Raw genomic sequence first — 16,315 nt, 5'->3', positions numbered from 1 at the left:
GAATTCATTATCTTTTGAGGTTTTGCTCTTGGGCTTGTCATACCCTATGGGAGAAACACAAGAGCAAAATTCAATGTGTTGTGCGTACTTGACAATAAATGTAATCTTCAGCTTCAGCTAACTTGTGCATTTGAGGCAGATCACAGGATTCAATGCCAAGTATTCCAATGTAAGAAATGTACAATTGAAAAAGTAGTGTAGTAGTATTATTGAAGAATACACTGGAAATATAAAATTTCGAAGAATTGGTGAGAGATAAAACTGTTAATTACAGTAACTTTATCACTCTAAGGGGTGGGTGGGTGCAACTATTTTTCTAAGCAAATGTAGGGAACTGCCATCTGCCCCACCACCTATGAGCCCACAGTGGGACCCATCATCAATATATTCATCCACACAAGGTGAGAATATTACAGCCATAATTATAGCCCGCTAAGTACTGTACTGTAGTGACTGCAGCTTTACCATGTCCTGGTATGGATGCCAATTATAAAATAACTGAAATATCCAGTGTGTGAATAATATTATAACAAAAGGACAATGTGAGGACAACAGTTAATGGACTAAATGTTCCCCAAACCAGTAGATGACAGCAGGAAGGCACACTATCTTATATTTGTTAGTCACAACTCTACAAACTTATTTTACCTGATAAAGTTAAAGTAATGTTCAAGGCTGCAGTGGAACAAGTACGGTGAGAGGCACTATTTGGCACGCTTTACTCTGATAAGAATTCAAGGTTTTGCTCTGAAACGAAGTTGGGAGGGACAAAAAAAAATCAAAATTCTCCACTAAGTAAAAAGAAAATTAAGCACCCTCATAAGAATTCAAGGTTTTGTTCCAAAACTGAGTTAGAAGGGAAGCCAAAAAAGTTCTTTTCTTCCAGTCATTGTTCCAGTAAGGTTGAAGTTTGGGGTGTAGCGATTGTCAAGGGGTCCTGTGACAGGAGTAAAAAGAAGCCAGTGTATTTCAACAGAAAGGAACTGGAGGCAGAAAAGGGCACCTCCTTCAGGTTCTTGGATCTGGATCAGCCACTTCACGGACCATAAATATTCGATCCAGATGTGTTTTAGATTTTGTGTTTTTGTTTTTATTTTGTGTTTTGTTACTCCTTATGTGCATTTTAAATAGGCTTCCTTGGTATTTTCTGGGTTTAGTGGCAGTTCACGGGCGCCCCTACAGACTATGTATCCAAACTTTGATTCACAGGTGAGCCACTAGTATCAGGCACAAGACAGGAGCCGCTCCTGATGGGGCATAAGAACACGGAAGGTACACATGAGGAAGCCGTGTAAAATGTACAGTGCTTGGGCTAGGATTCAGTCCCAGCAAAAAGTAACGACTCAGTCACTATGTTGCCCTATAAATATCTGTATAACAACACTGCATATTACTTCTCAGTGTAAAAAAGTGTAAAAAAAACAGATTTCTTTTCCATACCTTACATTTTAAGGGCTTGGGATTCATTTGTGTTTGCTTCCAGTGAAACAAGGTAATCTTCTTTCATTTTGCCACACTATATTTTTTCTTTTGGAATTATTGTTTCCTAGAAAAAAAAAAGTTTCAATTATGGTTACTCATAGAAGTCTTGTACCGAACAGACAAGCTCACCTAACACTTCCTTTTGGAGTGACATAATAGTGGATAACTAGAAAGTTGATTCACTAGAGGTTCTCAATTGATAAACCTTCTAATCCTAAACAATATTTTTAGTGCAACACACAAATCAGCTCTTAGGCAAATTAAGGTGAGTACCTTATAAGCAAATGGTATCTTAGTTTGTTCACTTATAATGTTTTTCTTGTACAGGCACGGAACCATAAAATAACTGAACAGCAGACAAGATGTCTTAGACATGTAAAATAAAACTGAATCATCAACATTAGGATCTTTTAGCTAAAAATACACCACATGCATCTGCATTCTAGCAGAGCGAGATAAGCTAGGAGCGATAAGGTATGAAAACAAGGACAGAAGAGTGAACTTGAATGTTCTATGAAAGTTAAGTAATTTTTCTTCAGGACAGGATTTAACCTGTCTGTCTTTCCCAAGAGCACATTCCAAGTGCATTGCTCATAAACCCACTGAAGTGTGTCTTTAGAGATTTGGTAGACAGTGAAGCTGTCAAAAGACAGACTGATCGATGGATGACCTTACTCAAAACAGTGAATTACTACAATTCATATTGTAGGTTAATTAAGCACAATTGGGAATATGATACAAAATATTAGGGAGCAGAGAGTTCTGTCTGAGGGACAGGCTCATTTAACTATCTCTACCAGAAGGATTCCTCCATATTTAGAAGCATGCTCAAGTTGACTGAAGGTTAGTGTTCTTAATTTTCTTTTTACTTAGTGGAGAATTTAGATTTTTTTTTCTCTCTATTTTTAGCTGTTTTTATACACTGGTATTTGGTTGCCCTTGGCACCTTGGTGAAAGTGCAGAAATGAAAGCAGACACTGGATAAAATCTTTTATTCATGAATTTATCAACAAGCCATGCCTGCTGCATTTATTTAGTCAGATTTCTTCACTTTAAAGCAGGCTAAAATGCATGTTTCTGTCTAAACAGTTTAACTTTCAAACATTAATGTGCAAGGAGTTTTTCATTTTGCTTAATATACTGGTAGATTTTCCATCACAGATCACTCAGTTTAAAGAATATCTCTCACCTAGGACCACAGCTAACCTGCCATGCTTTTCTTCACTCTCTCTTTCTCTCTCTCCTACACTTTCAAGGTGCTTCTCTTCTAAAAAAATCAGGTAAATGAACATATTGATTCTGGAAATCATTTTTACCTTATTTTAGGTTGTTGGTGGAGGATTCAATTTCTTTGACACTACACTTGAAATGAGAAACTTAGTTTAAGATTTTTTTTATTGATCAGAGCTTGCTCTTAAACTAAATTGTTATTTTCACAATAGCCTTGAGTGTAAATCCAAGACTATTTGTCGTGTAGTTTTCACACAACTTTACCTCACGATACAGTCAAATTTTCTGATGATTAAAATGTTCAGCATCAAAGACTAGCCAGAATTAATAACAGAAGAATCAGATCCAACAAAATTGTGACAATAGGTGGCCCTGAATGACAGCATGACGAAAGTACCGATTGAGGACTTCGGTACACAGAGAAAAGCAACCAAATATACAACCATAATTTGTATATTTTTGTGTGTAATCTTTTGGTTTACATGTTCACAATATTGGTTTGAGTGACACTATACTGGTTTGATTCATATGAACTGTATTGGTTTATGTCTGTATATTATTGGTTGGTCTATGCATACTATAGATTTGCATATGAACTACATTGATTTGTCAAGTTGTCAGTTTTATTTATAGAGCACATTTAAAACAATAGAAGTTGACTCAGGTGCTTTACTTATTGGTTTGTGAGAGAAGTACATTAGTTTGACCTCAGATACTGTACTATCAGTTTGTGTATTAACTATATTGGCTTGTGTTCATACAGTAAATTTCTGGTATGTTTACATTGCAATGGTTTTGTGTATGCGCTATAGTTTTATGCATGTGTTATACTGGTTTCATGTGGGTAATATATCAGTTTTGGGTAGGAGCACCAATGGTTTTATATAAGCATTAGATCGATCACAAGTGAGTCTTGTACTGGCCGTGGATGACAGAGGAAAAGTCATGGAACCACAGATGCATCATGAAAACTCCACATAGTCAATACTGAGCATAAAATTCAACCTCAGAAATGCTGTACCAGTGACACTAATCATTGAGCCAGCTCAATCTAAACACACAAGTATTAATGAGATGAATTCATATTACTTCCTAATACTATTGAGGGAGCTAATGCTAAGGTAAGGCAAGTAAAGCCCATTTACCAAGGGAGGAGAAGAAAATACTTTAGAAAATAACCCGTGGGTCAACAGTCTGCAGTAAAATTAAAATTCAAAGTCAATAAGATCTAGGTTGACAGTGAGTAAAGTGAAGTACTGTGGCTAAGATTGTTGTGGAGTAATGTTATGGGCTGACGTGGGGCTGTCAACATCATTGACTTGTCTCTCATTCTCCTTCATATTGGACTACAAGGGCAGGATGAGTAGTCTGGTCAAAATGAGAGACAGATATCTGGCATTTATATACTAAACAAGTGAAAGTTTATCTTTATAGAATATGAATAATATGTAAATTTATGCTGGCGCTGTTAGTTAGGGTCAGATCAAGAGGGGAGGGAGAGCGTGAACATGACTGAGAGGATAAAAGTGAACAAAGCTAACTTTTACAAGTAACATAAATTTACACCCAATCTGCTTGTTTTCAAATAATATTGCATTAGTGCAATGATGTTTTCTGATTGGTACTATTCAGGTCATACAATCATTTGTTCAAAATGTCACATATATTTTTCTCTTTCTATTTTTTTCCCCGGTGCTGCACAGACAGCATGCACCAGCAGGTGTGAGCTTATTCAGTGCGAGCAGGAGCACGCAGATGGCCGGTTGCCTGTGCTATAATAAGCTTGACCAGGCGGTGATCAACGCACATGTACTGTGCAAGATATGTATGTGGTCTACTGAGAAAAGAAGAGGAGTGTTCATGGCTCACCTTGCAGAGGGACATTCCTTCCTCTGCATGTCCTGGAGTCCTGTGCAGACTGGGCTAGATCGGGTATTAAAAAAAACTCGGTCACTGATTAAAAGTGCAAGAAAATACGTGAATGAATATGAATAATATGAATAATGTTGCATCTGTGCCACAATGTTTTCTGAAATGTACTATACAGGTCATAAAATGAATAATTCCAAATATCATATATACCTATGTCTCTGTTTTTTTGTCAGTGCAGCTTTGACACCATAGACCATAAAGCATATACTAATTCAGCGTAAGCAGGAACAATCAATAAAATTGAATAAAAAAAATCAAAGTGACAATGAGATACGAATAAGGCAGATTCGTCAGCATTTGTGTGTCAGCTTTTATCCATCCAGATCAGAATATTTCCAGTTCGATTGTCTCAAAACACCAGTCACATCTACAATTATTCCCAGTTTCAGATAAAAAGTAACAGCGTGGGATCCCTTGGGGGGCAGTAGTATGTATTGTGATCATGACTGAGAGAATAAAAGTGAAAAAAAATCTGTAACTTTTACAAGTTCTATACATTTTCAATGGCTGTTACAGATGCAAATCAAATGTACGTGTTTATTGTATAATATTAACAATAAGAGCAACTCACAACGGTAAATACTGTATATGAGGCAGTCAGGATCAAACTGGGGGACTCTTGATTATAAGTCAGCAATTCTTACCACTGTGCCATGGAAGCTGTTGCATCATCCTTGAACCTTTTGTGAAAGTGTTTATTTGATCTTTTCACTTCAGGCTTTACATATTATATAGTTTATGTCTACATTTTGTCATTTATTACTAAAATATGAAAAACGTTTCTGTTTTAACGATGCATTTATACAGATTATTGTAGAAATGGAACACACATGAAATTCATCTGCTCCAAATAACGATCTATTATTTCCATTCTAAAACTCCAGCACTTCACTCCCAGTTAATGAAGGCTGGAGCAGGGAGAACTTTGTGGCTGTTCTGCAGCGGAGGGGGGATGAACTAGTAGGCTGCTTGCTATTGTCTAGATCGGCATATTTACAAGACAAAAGACGCTGATGGAGAAGTGCGAAGGGACTTAAGGTGGGCTGGACTGGTAATTCTAGTGTTAATAAATAAGCTAACTCTTTTAATATTAATTCAGTTTAGATTCTTACATTTTCTGGTGTCTGAAGTTCGAGTGAAGAAGGTATTAACTTAGGGGTTTTATTGAAGAGCTAAGCAGATTCAAGGACATTTAATACAAGTCTGTGACACAATAGTCTGCAACAGGTAAGCAGGTAAGTCTCAAAACCAGAGATTTGGAACTTCAGGGTGAACTTTAAGGGCCTTAAACTCACCATTACCTCCAGATCTCTCACAAAGAGACCAGGGTACCTCTCCAAACCCAAATTTAGACAGCCAGTGACATCACACAGCATGACTTCTGTGACCACAACCCCCGCAACGAAGTTTGACAATGGGACTGCTAAATGGCATCAGTTACGGAAACATAAAACTGGCATTGTGGAAAAAATGAAAACATAACAAAAACAGTATTTACATAATTTCAGAAGCCCTACCTATCAAGGCCCTTACATTGTCATCCTATTTAAATATCCTTGCAAACAAGTTTAAATGCCAAATCTAAATAAGTAATCATTTTTTCATGTAAAAGTGCATCATTTGTAATGACAGTGAATATATTGTGCAGACACACAGATGGCCTCAGATGGTATGGCAGGGACATACATATAATTCATGCTTATTTACCATAAAGAAAGTGCTACTCATTAATGTAACACAAAGATTTGTGGATCTTTCTTTTTGCGAGTGGCTGATTAATGCTGCAGTTCTGTCTAGGAGAGCATGTACTTTCGCTGTGTGGATGTAGGTCCTGGTGGAAGGTGGTCTAGATTGGAATTACTCAACTCAGCTGGGATTTCTTGGTTCAAACCTTCAAATGGTACAACTTCCAGTATTATTTCATACAATTAACATTTGCCATCTTACTACTATATTACACTTCAGACCTAAATTAATTTGCTACTGCTTTGAAAAATAAAACATAAATAAGGTACAATTATTATGAAGTGATGGACCAACAACAGCAGAAACATCAGAGAGTAAAGGTTCTAGCTGATGTTTAAATATGAAAAATACTGTGAGAAGATGCTAGCAGAAAACTTCATATCCAGCTCTTAATACAAAGAAGATCAGAGGGTTTCACAAACTTCACTCTAAACAATTGTGACAGGTGACAGAGATTACAAATTAATGCAGGCACTACTCTAAAATTTAAGCCATGGTACCATCCATACTATATAGCTTACATCTCTTTTTTGACAGTCGTAGACATTTTGAATCTAAATATCATACATATGTTCACTGTAAAAAACAAATAAACAGCCTTTTTACAGAAAACTGCCAGTCCAGCTTGCTGAAGATAGTTGAACCATAGTGTTCACACAAAGAACCATACATATATGGAATAAACTGTCAAGCAGTGTGGAAATGAGCAGGATGTTAAAGAGCTTCAGATCTCAATTTGATGTTATTTCTGAAAAACTAGCTGAAGAGGAATTGCAGGGTTGCTGGTCTTAATGGCCTGTTCCCAATTTTTCAAACATTCTAAACTATTAGATGCTTTTAAAATGACCATGTTAAAATGATCTACCTACATTAAAAATATATATATATATATAATGTGTGTGTTAGAAGAAAAGAGATCTCAGACTGGCCACCCTGTATGTCAATCAAGTGGCAAATGCCATATATATGATAGACTATATAGGATATATGATAGACTAATGTTTAAAAAATGTTTTTTTTGAATGAAACGCAATATACCTGCACTACCTTTCCGATCTACCGATTGATCACGATCGACGTCTTGGGCACCCCTGCTGTACAACCTAGTTAACACTGGTTGGCACACTGTACACTTTGACGTGATCCTTCTGCCAAAACCTCTGTGTTAACTTATGAAGTCATCTTTTAAGACAATCTGCAGTGGCACAGAATGGACAGACTGGTTTCTTGTTTTTGTTACATTGCTCATAAAACACATAGTCTACTACCTTTTCACCAGTCTCAGAATTGTGTGTGTCAGAAGAGCACTCACAATATAATGATCCATGGATTTTTCATATGACAACTTGACATATAACAACAAGCTAACAATACTAACAATAAGCTATACGATCATAATATGCTGTTCCATAGAAAATGGTATGTCTCCTCTACAGCTTGCACAAACAGAACAAACAAAACTAAACAAAATGCGCATGAGGACGTCCCATTAACATTACCTGACTTTGTTTACTGCAGCTAAATCATTACAAGTATACTTTTTTATTCACCAGTATTCACCAGTTTCATTCATTCAGTATTTTTTATATTAATTTTCACTCTGTATTGAGGGCTGAGGAGGGAGAGAAAGAGAGATTTCTAATCTATCTATCTAATCTATCCGTTTTTGTAATTGTAACTGCCAAAACAACAATAGGCTTCATAACACTCCTGGCAAAATTGAAAATTAAGGTTAAAGGTATCTTATGTAATAATTTGCTACCTTAATTTAAGACTACAAAATGTCAACAAAAGTTCAGAAGCAATGTCTCTATGACCAAACAGTGAACTTTGTGAGCTGGAATGTCAAAGGTCTCAATCATTAATTAAAGAGAAAGAAAGCATTCTCTCACTTAACAGGTCTAAACGCCAAAGTAGTATTTCTAAAGGAGACTCATTTATCAAGCAAGGATCCGTTTCAGTTCCAAAGAGATTGGACTGAAACAACCAATAAAGGCTTCATTTAAAAGACAAGTCATTAAATAATTTTTTTTTTTTAAATTGTCACTCTGTACAAAGAAAGGCTCCGGCCTTGCAGCCATTAGTGCCAAGCTAGTACTTAGCTCACAGTGCTCACAAAGGTAATAAAATAAATGAATGGATGTCTTTGACTAGCATAATAAGTTGCTGTAATATGTTGGTTAATTATTCACATACAGGACTATAGAACAGGGTTGCTTCAGTACGCAGTTGCTACTAATTATATGCGCACAATCTTTAGATTAAAAAGCATTCTGTGTGCACTCATTTCATTGCAGCTCTTCCTAACCTCCTAGATGCCGTTATCAACATGAATATAAACAGCAGAAGTCAATCTAGGGCCCTTGCTCCCATTTCTGCATTAAACTGAAATAAATGACCAACATAAATCCTGTGTATATGGACATTGTAATGCTTCATAAAGTACACTATAATTAAGACAATGCTTTACTCAGATGTTCAGATGCCGACTGATTTCAGCTGACTGCACCAAGACATTATGGGCCTTATTTTTAAATGGTATATGTTGCTAGCAATATATAGTAAAGTAAAGATTCTGCAGGAGTTGGATTTGCTTTACAGTCTTCTATCAGTCCTTCTGTTCATCCTTCCATCCATCCATGTTTGGAATCTACTTCTTCCAGAATCACTGTGAGACCCAGACAGTCAGAACAGCATTGGGCACAAGAGACCGTTCCTGTACTGGGCACAATCATTCCAGTTCAGTTTCGGAACACCAATTAACCTAACATGAATGTTTCATGAAATTTGAAGAAATCTAGATGACTCAAAGGAATACTGCATGAACATGATGACAATGGGGATTAGACTGGATTAACAATAAGAACAGTAATAAAAAATACAAATCAAATATAAGCAAACACTCCAATTTATATGGAGTGTAAAATTTGCTTCAGGCAGTTTTCATTCATCCTTCACAGGTAACTGATGTGATGTAAGTTGGTTTTGTTCTCTTCAAACATCTTTTATTTTTTTTCTGTTCTTGTTTTCTTCTGCCAATGCCTGTTTCCTAACATTCCAACCCTCAGTAAAGAAAGAAAAACGAATACAGTGATGCTGTTCAAGCTGCAGTGGGAAAGATAATCACAATAATTCTTTATTATAGTGCTGCTACTGAACTGCAGGGGGGCTTGTCTGTGTGAATTTTTCTTATATTTTGTATTTCCTCTGCAAGTGGCAATTGGCAAATCAGAAATGGCCCAGTATTAATAAATGAGTGTGGGTATGAGCCCTTGATACCCATGACCCTGCAATAAAGAAAGTTTTAAAAAATGGACCATAAGATAATTATTGTATTTTTGTCGAAACTCCTCCTTTTTCCATTTGTGCTTCATCCAATCATTTAGCATCTCTTTTTATTGCTGGTGACACAGCTGTTCTCCTTGCGCAAATTCTTCATATTGTTTCTTTTGCATGTCCAAAATGGTTTCCATCATGTCACTCACATTCATCTTCTTCCTCTTCCTCCTTTTATTGTGTTGTTTCCGGGGTGTGGTATCAGGTTTTCCACTGTAAGAGCTTTCACTCTTAGTGTTTTGTGTGATCTGAGTGGAATGATGTGACTGTCAAAATAATAGCAGAATAAGAATTGTAAACACTAATATAAATAACAGTTCATCATAATCTCACTACTTGTTTCATTTAAGATATGGCCAAATGATAATATAATGCGGTGGGCTACATTATTCACTGTGGACTAATATACATGATAATATAGAATACACGTTGCATTACTCACTGTTAAGTGGGTTAATATATGATAATATAGAAAATACATTCCGTTTCTTACTGATCAATGGGCTCACCAGTTCAGTGTCCCAGTATTTCATATGGCTTGTACTATTCATTGTAACAGCAATCATGCCATTACATGTGCAATGTAATACTGGATACCCACTCAGATGCTGAGGTCTTATGCTTTTCCGACCCTTAGAGGACAGATGAGAGGCTCTATAATGTCGTTCATGATCTTGGGACACAGAGTTTTGGAGCACAGCAAGATGCATCAGGAGGGAGACTGCTCCACCAGCCAATGAAGGTCTGCAGCGTCATGATTGCATTTGTACAAGGCAGATTAGCATACTCCATGAATGGATGTTTCAGCCCGACATTCTTTGTGCATTCAAATGTGCATATTTACAAGAAGGTCATTATTTATCATAACAGTAAATTGCATAGACATGTGCACACATCAGGTTTTACAAATTTGACTTTTTTTTTTGGCATGTGCATTTTCCTGTCTTCTGGTGTAAGCATATTTTCATGCTCAAATCCACACAAAGTTTTATGAATGAAACCTGTTTCTATGTGGGCTTTTTGTGTGGAATGTCTGTGTGGGTTTTACTCAGTGAGGTCTTGTTTTCCTTTCACATTTCCAAGATGTACACAATGAGTTCACTGACAGCCTCAACTGGGCCAGTATGAAAGAGTTATGGTATGTGCTTGTGTGTGCACTGTGCAGAGATGGTTCCTCCTTTACACCCAGGACTAGACATTGACTATCTTGACTATATGTCTATACTGACTAGACATTGTAGAACCTGTAATGGATAAGCAGGTTAAAAAACATTCATATTATGTATGGATTTTGTGAAAAGCATTATGGATGTAGTTTTGTAGTTAAAATATTTCAATCTATCCATTTTGAACATTCTTAATCCAGCTCAAGGTCCAGAAGCTTATTCAGGAAACACCAAATACAAATCAGCACCCAACCTTAGATGAGGTGCCAATTTGAAAATAATTGCCAGTTAAATTGAGTTCAATAGCAATTAGCTGGAATTTTCAAGGATTATGAAAAACTGTATTGGGGTATAAAATTACAACTTTTGGAGCATGTAAGCCCTGCTATGAACTTTCATTTTTATTACGCTCAAGCAGAGAAGGAGTTGTGCTAATGAGAGTGTCCGCTTTCTGTCTGGCTTCAGTGAGCTAATCCCTCAATCAGTGAAAGACAGCTGTTTCAAAGAGTCCATTGTCTGCTGCATAGAGGAGTTAAGACCTAGTCTGCCACATCATGAGAGGAGAGATAAGCGCAGATCAGCATGGATCAGAATTATTAAATCTAAAGGATATACCTTTGATGGTGTAATTTACCTACTGCCATCTACAGACCCCCTATACTAATGAGAATTTTCAGAATCATTCCAATCAAATCGCCCATTTTAATAGCTGAGCTCTTTGGTACTACACTGCAGTCAGACTGTCAGGGCTAGCACAAAAATGGACTTCATTAACACAGAAATCAAATCACAATACAGCAAAGTCTTTGGTGTTTCACAACAATAAAATTCAGAGGAAAAACCTTTATTATGTAGTGAGCAGGTCGGGAAGCATGTTAACATATAAACTGTACAGATGTATGGGACAAAACATGAGTAGTGATCCCTAGATTGAATTTTTGCTGAACAATATTCTAGTTAATACATCTCCACAATTAGAAACTAATAATATGTTCACATTTATGTATTCATGATGTGAGAGAATCACACAAATAATAACATTTGAATATTACAAATGGTTTGACAATGATGGGAAAATATGAAGAAAACAACCAGTAACACTGCAGAGTTGTTTAACAGTTATGGTGAAGAAATAAGAATGTATAAAAATCTACCTAATTTATACAAAAATGAAACCTAAAAAATACCAAATCCATTGACAATGCTATTTTGAACAAATTAACACCATGCAATTCTAAAAATAATTTAATGTCCATCCATCCATTTTCCAACCTGCTAAATCCGAACACAGGGGTCTGCTGGAGCCAATCCCAGCCAACACAGGAACCAATCCTGGGCAGGGTGCCAACCCACCGCAGGACACACACAAGAGTCAATTTAGAATCGCCAATCCACCTAACCGGCATGTCTTTGGACTGTGGGAGGAAACCCATGCAGACCATGCAAACTCCACATATGGAGGACCTGGGAAGCGAACCCAGGTCTCCTAACTGTGAGGCAGCAGTGCTACCACTGCACCACCATGCCACCTAATTTAATGGCATTTTTAAAAAGAAAACTACTATGGCAGCCTTTACCAGAATGTATATTTATTATTAATTATATATACAATACAATTAGATAAGCAAACAAAGTTAATGACTGTTCAAAGCCATGGGACATAAATTGGCATAGTACTTTTCTAATTGAACAATGAAAACAAGTCAAAAAAGATTAAAATTTTCACAAACTTCAGGCTGAGATAACATACCATGATTATTGAAAATGGCCACTGAAGAAAGATTTGCAGCAAAAGTGAACAGAGCATGTACAGTATGGTCATTGTGAACAGCAACAGGGAAAACAACACCTTCTTCCATTCTGCCACACTTATCAGAATGTTCTTACTGTTTTATATTTGAGCATCATTGTAAAGCTCCTAGGTAAGAATAAATTAAATTAAAATGAATCAAAATTTATCAGATATATCCTTTCAATTTTAATGTCACTGGTCCTCCCAGCATGGAGTCTGCATATTCTCCCCATGTCTACATGGTTTCCTCAAGGTGTTCCAGTGTCCTCCCACTGTCCAAAGGCGTGCATGTTAGGTGCATTGGTGCCCTGTCCAGGTTTGTTCCTGCCTTATATAATCACAAGGTTATTTACCCCTGAACACTGGAATTGACAAGGGCTGCCAGCTGCCAGTGTGTGTGCTCATCTTTCTTTCATTAGCTCTCGTTCTGCAATATCCTTATCTCCATCCAAGCTGATGCCTGTGGCAACTCCTTAAAATGCCTTAAACTCAAGTATAAATAAGTTAATTATATTCCATGTTCTGGAGCTAAATCTGCCTTTTGGATTTTTTGTTATTCCTCTTATTGGCCTATGCCATCCCCTGAAGAACAGACAGAAAATGGCAGAAATAATATTGTATATGTGTTTGCATATTACCTCTTATAGACCTAAATGTGGTGACATGTCTGGAACATGACAATAGGAATTCCAGTGGGAATTACAATGGCTGTTAAACATTTGCAAGTTTCCAGATACTGTACCATTACAGTCTATTGTACTATTTGCATTAGGCTTGAAGACAAACAGAGCCAGAGATTAGTAGGAAATTGACCAGTCATATCTTAACTTAGTGATGGAAAAATAGTATTATAAATGTGAAGCCAATCTGCATTCTCGGTGTACTAATTTGGGATTCATTTGACTTCTTTGTGTATGTGGAGAAACTGTGAGAGGGGAACCTATTAAATCTGATGCTGCATGGAAAAAAAATCTTAAATTGGGTACTGGATATACTGTATACACACTCTGTATACTGTATGTATATTATAGAAAAACAGATATGTCTATAAAATCTGAGAATGTACACTGTGAGGAAATTGGGATATATTACTTATTCTCTCATTCTCCTGGTAGCACTGTGATCATTGCTGCCTAAGTTGCCCTATTAACACCGTATTGGAGGAGCAGCTTGTCCAAGATGGAAAGAGTGAAGATTCAGAATGAGGATAAAAGTTAAAAACTTGTCCAAGGGGTGAAGATCCAGAGCAGTGATAAGGGGGAAAGGGTTCAAATTTGGCCTAACCCCATATGGTAAGAAATATTTGATTGCTTTTATATAAGTTGTACAAAACTGTTATATATCTTGGGGAATCACGGTGAGCTCAGCTACTCAGGTAATGTGACATTTTGTATATTGCAGAGAATTGACTTAAACCAATTCTTTCAAACCCTATTTTGATGCTAGATGGAGTTGTAAAATCATAAAGTAGATGAGATTTATGTGAATGAACAATGGTGAAAAGGGAATGGGGGGCACAGTACCATTAAAACTAAATGTGCAATGCAGACATTGAAATGTAAACTAAATTTGTTCATGTTACTGCCCAGGGAGATAAGTTACATAGCACTGGCTGACTCAGCAACAGAAATGATCTTCTCTGTTGCCAATATCTTAATGATGAATCGTTCTAAATGCTGGTGACTTCAAATGAGGAAAGAAGGAAACTTCCATTAGCATGTTCCATTCGTGGATACTACAATTTGGACCTGCTCTTTTCAAAATGTAATGACTTTAAATATAAATTTGTGGTACAATCTGAACAGTTCTGAGCTAATCTTACTCTCACCTACAAGCCTGTTACTGACACCAACAGCTCTCTATTATCCAATCCAGAAGTTCTTATGTGTGTTTAGAGAGAATGTTGTTTGTTTTTATTGTTTTATGTATCTCTCTATTATAAAAGAAAATCCTGAGACACCAAAGGAGATCTTGATATGCCATTCGTATTAAAATGTTTACAGTTTCCCATTAGAATAGCTTTTGCTATGACAATTATTAAATCACAGGGACAGACATTCAAAAAAGACGGTTTATTTATTAGAGAGAAAGAAACAATATTCACTCACTGGCAGTTATACGTTGCGTTCTCACGGTGTAAATCCAAACACGGAATCAAAATTCAATGTGATATTGACGAAAAATTGTTTTACAGTAAAAGTATTTGTGTGTTCATTTCAAAGCCAAACAAAATGAAAATGTATAATGCAATGAATACCCTCTAACGCAACATGAAACATAATTTTCTTTCGATTGATTATGTTTTACTATTTTTTACTATGGTCAATTACTCAGTGTAATGTTAAATAGTTAGTTTTATTACGCATATGTAACAATTCCTCTGAAAATAACAGTCTGTTTAAATTGTATATCTGCTTCCCCATACATGAGCGGCAGATCAGCATAGTGGAAAACAAAGGGATAAAACACAATAGAATAAATGTGTATTGGAAGAATAATAGTTTTTCAGTTGATATAATATCTAAGACTTCAAGAATGGTAATCAATTGAACCACATCACTTGAATAATTCTAAAAGAAATTTCTTTTCAAAAGAAGTTGCTTTTAGCATGACATAAACTGCATGTTAAGCCCCACAGCTTTCAAAACCCACTTAAACATTGCAGGGACTACATCTGGTTAGCTGCCTTGAGACAGGATGACTTACATTAGCCTGAGTATTGGGAACAAGAGGGGGTGAAGAAACTGGCTGCTGTCCAGCTTCTAGAGAGAAAATGGCACATTCTGAGATGATTGTAGATGAGAGGTTAGCTTCATGAACTAAAGCCAACAGCCTTAATCAGGCCTCCTTTGCCAGCACAGCTTCAGAGAATGGGCACAGAGAGAAAAGAACAGTTAGCATTGGAAAGGAACGTGGCAGGAGTAAGGAAAAAGGTGAATGTAGCTAATTTGAAACATTTTTAAACTAATGTTTCTTTCAAATGTCACATTCATCAATGCTTCAGACAACTACGTTTTGTAAAATCTCTTAAAAGTTTTACTCTTATTCATGGACATTCATGGATGATTAATTTATTTAGTTTACTTCCAGTTCTGTGCAGCTTTTAGAGCAAGTGATTCTCACACTTCTAAACTTGAAAACGCATCCACAATTAAAGTTTTTGGACACTATGCATACTACAGGACTGCCCACAGTAAAACAGACACAAAGGACTTTCACCGCTAACAGTGCTATGAAGCAGTGTGGTGCTCAGTGTCTGTTAAAAGCTCAGAGAAGCATGGCTCTCATTGTCAGCCAATATGCTGCACTTGTGGTCAGTATCGGACAGCTATATAACCCAATTATTCTTTTTGCCCTTTTTTTTCTGGCCATCTGCCCAATCAGCTGTTGGTCAATATGTCTAGAGACAGCAGCCATCCTGGCCTGTCCGGCTTTTGTCCACTACAGGATAATCCTTTAATTGAACTGACTTGACCCAACGACCTTTGCTTCTATATTCCCAAGTGGCTATACATTTCAGAAGATTTGCCAAAGGATTTTGTTTTAACTACAATATTACCAGCCTAGAAGTAATAAACAGAAGGGATTACGGGGTTGCTTTTAAATGGCATTCAATGCCTACTATTATACA

The 16,315-nt window shown here is 36.6% G+C and overlaps 1 protein-coding gene across 6 annotated transcripts in view; it reads right to left on the bottom strand.

Annotated features, from left to right (window-relative positions):
• The window catches only part of lzts1 (leucine zipper, putative tumor suppressor 1), a 160,531-nt gene that overhangs the window by 60,029 nt on the left and 84,187 nt on the right, over positions 1-16,315 (bottom strand). For 4 of the 6 annotated variants that reach the window (XM_039769577.1, XM_039769583.1, XM_039769579.1 and 1 more), the window contains one exon: positions 1,441-1,546. The exons of the other annotated variants lie outside the window; for them this stretch is intronic. Coding sequence is in view for 1 of the 4 variants with exons in the window: in XM_039769583.1 (XP_039625517.1) it covers positions 1,441-1,467 (27 nt within the window). In the remaining 3 variants the exon portion in view is untranslated. The remainder of the gene's footprint in view (positions 1-1,440; positions 1,547-16,315) is intronic. 6 annotated transcript variants of the gene reach the window in all.

Source organism: Polypterus senegalus, chromosome 11 (genome assembly GCF_016835505.1).
Source record: "Polypterus senegalus isolate Bchr_013 chromosome 11, ASM1683550v1, whole genome shotgun sequence".
NCBI classification, from domain to species: domain Eukaryota; kingdom Metazoa; phylum Chordata; class Cladistia; order Polypteriformes; family Polypteridae; genus Polypterus; species Polypterus senegalus.
The sequence above is the reverse complement of the archived record's forward strand: the minus strand, read 5'-3'. Positions and strand labels throughout refer to the sequence as shown.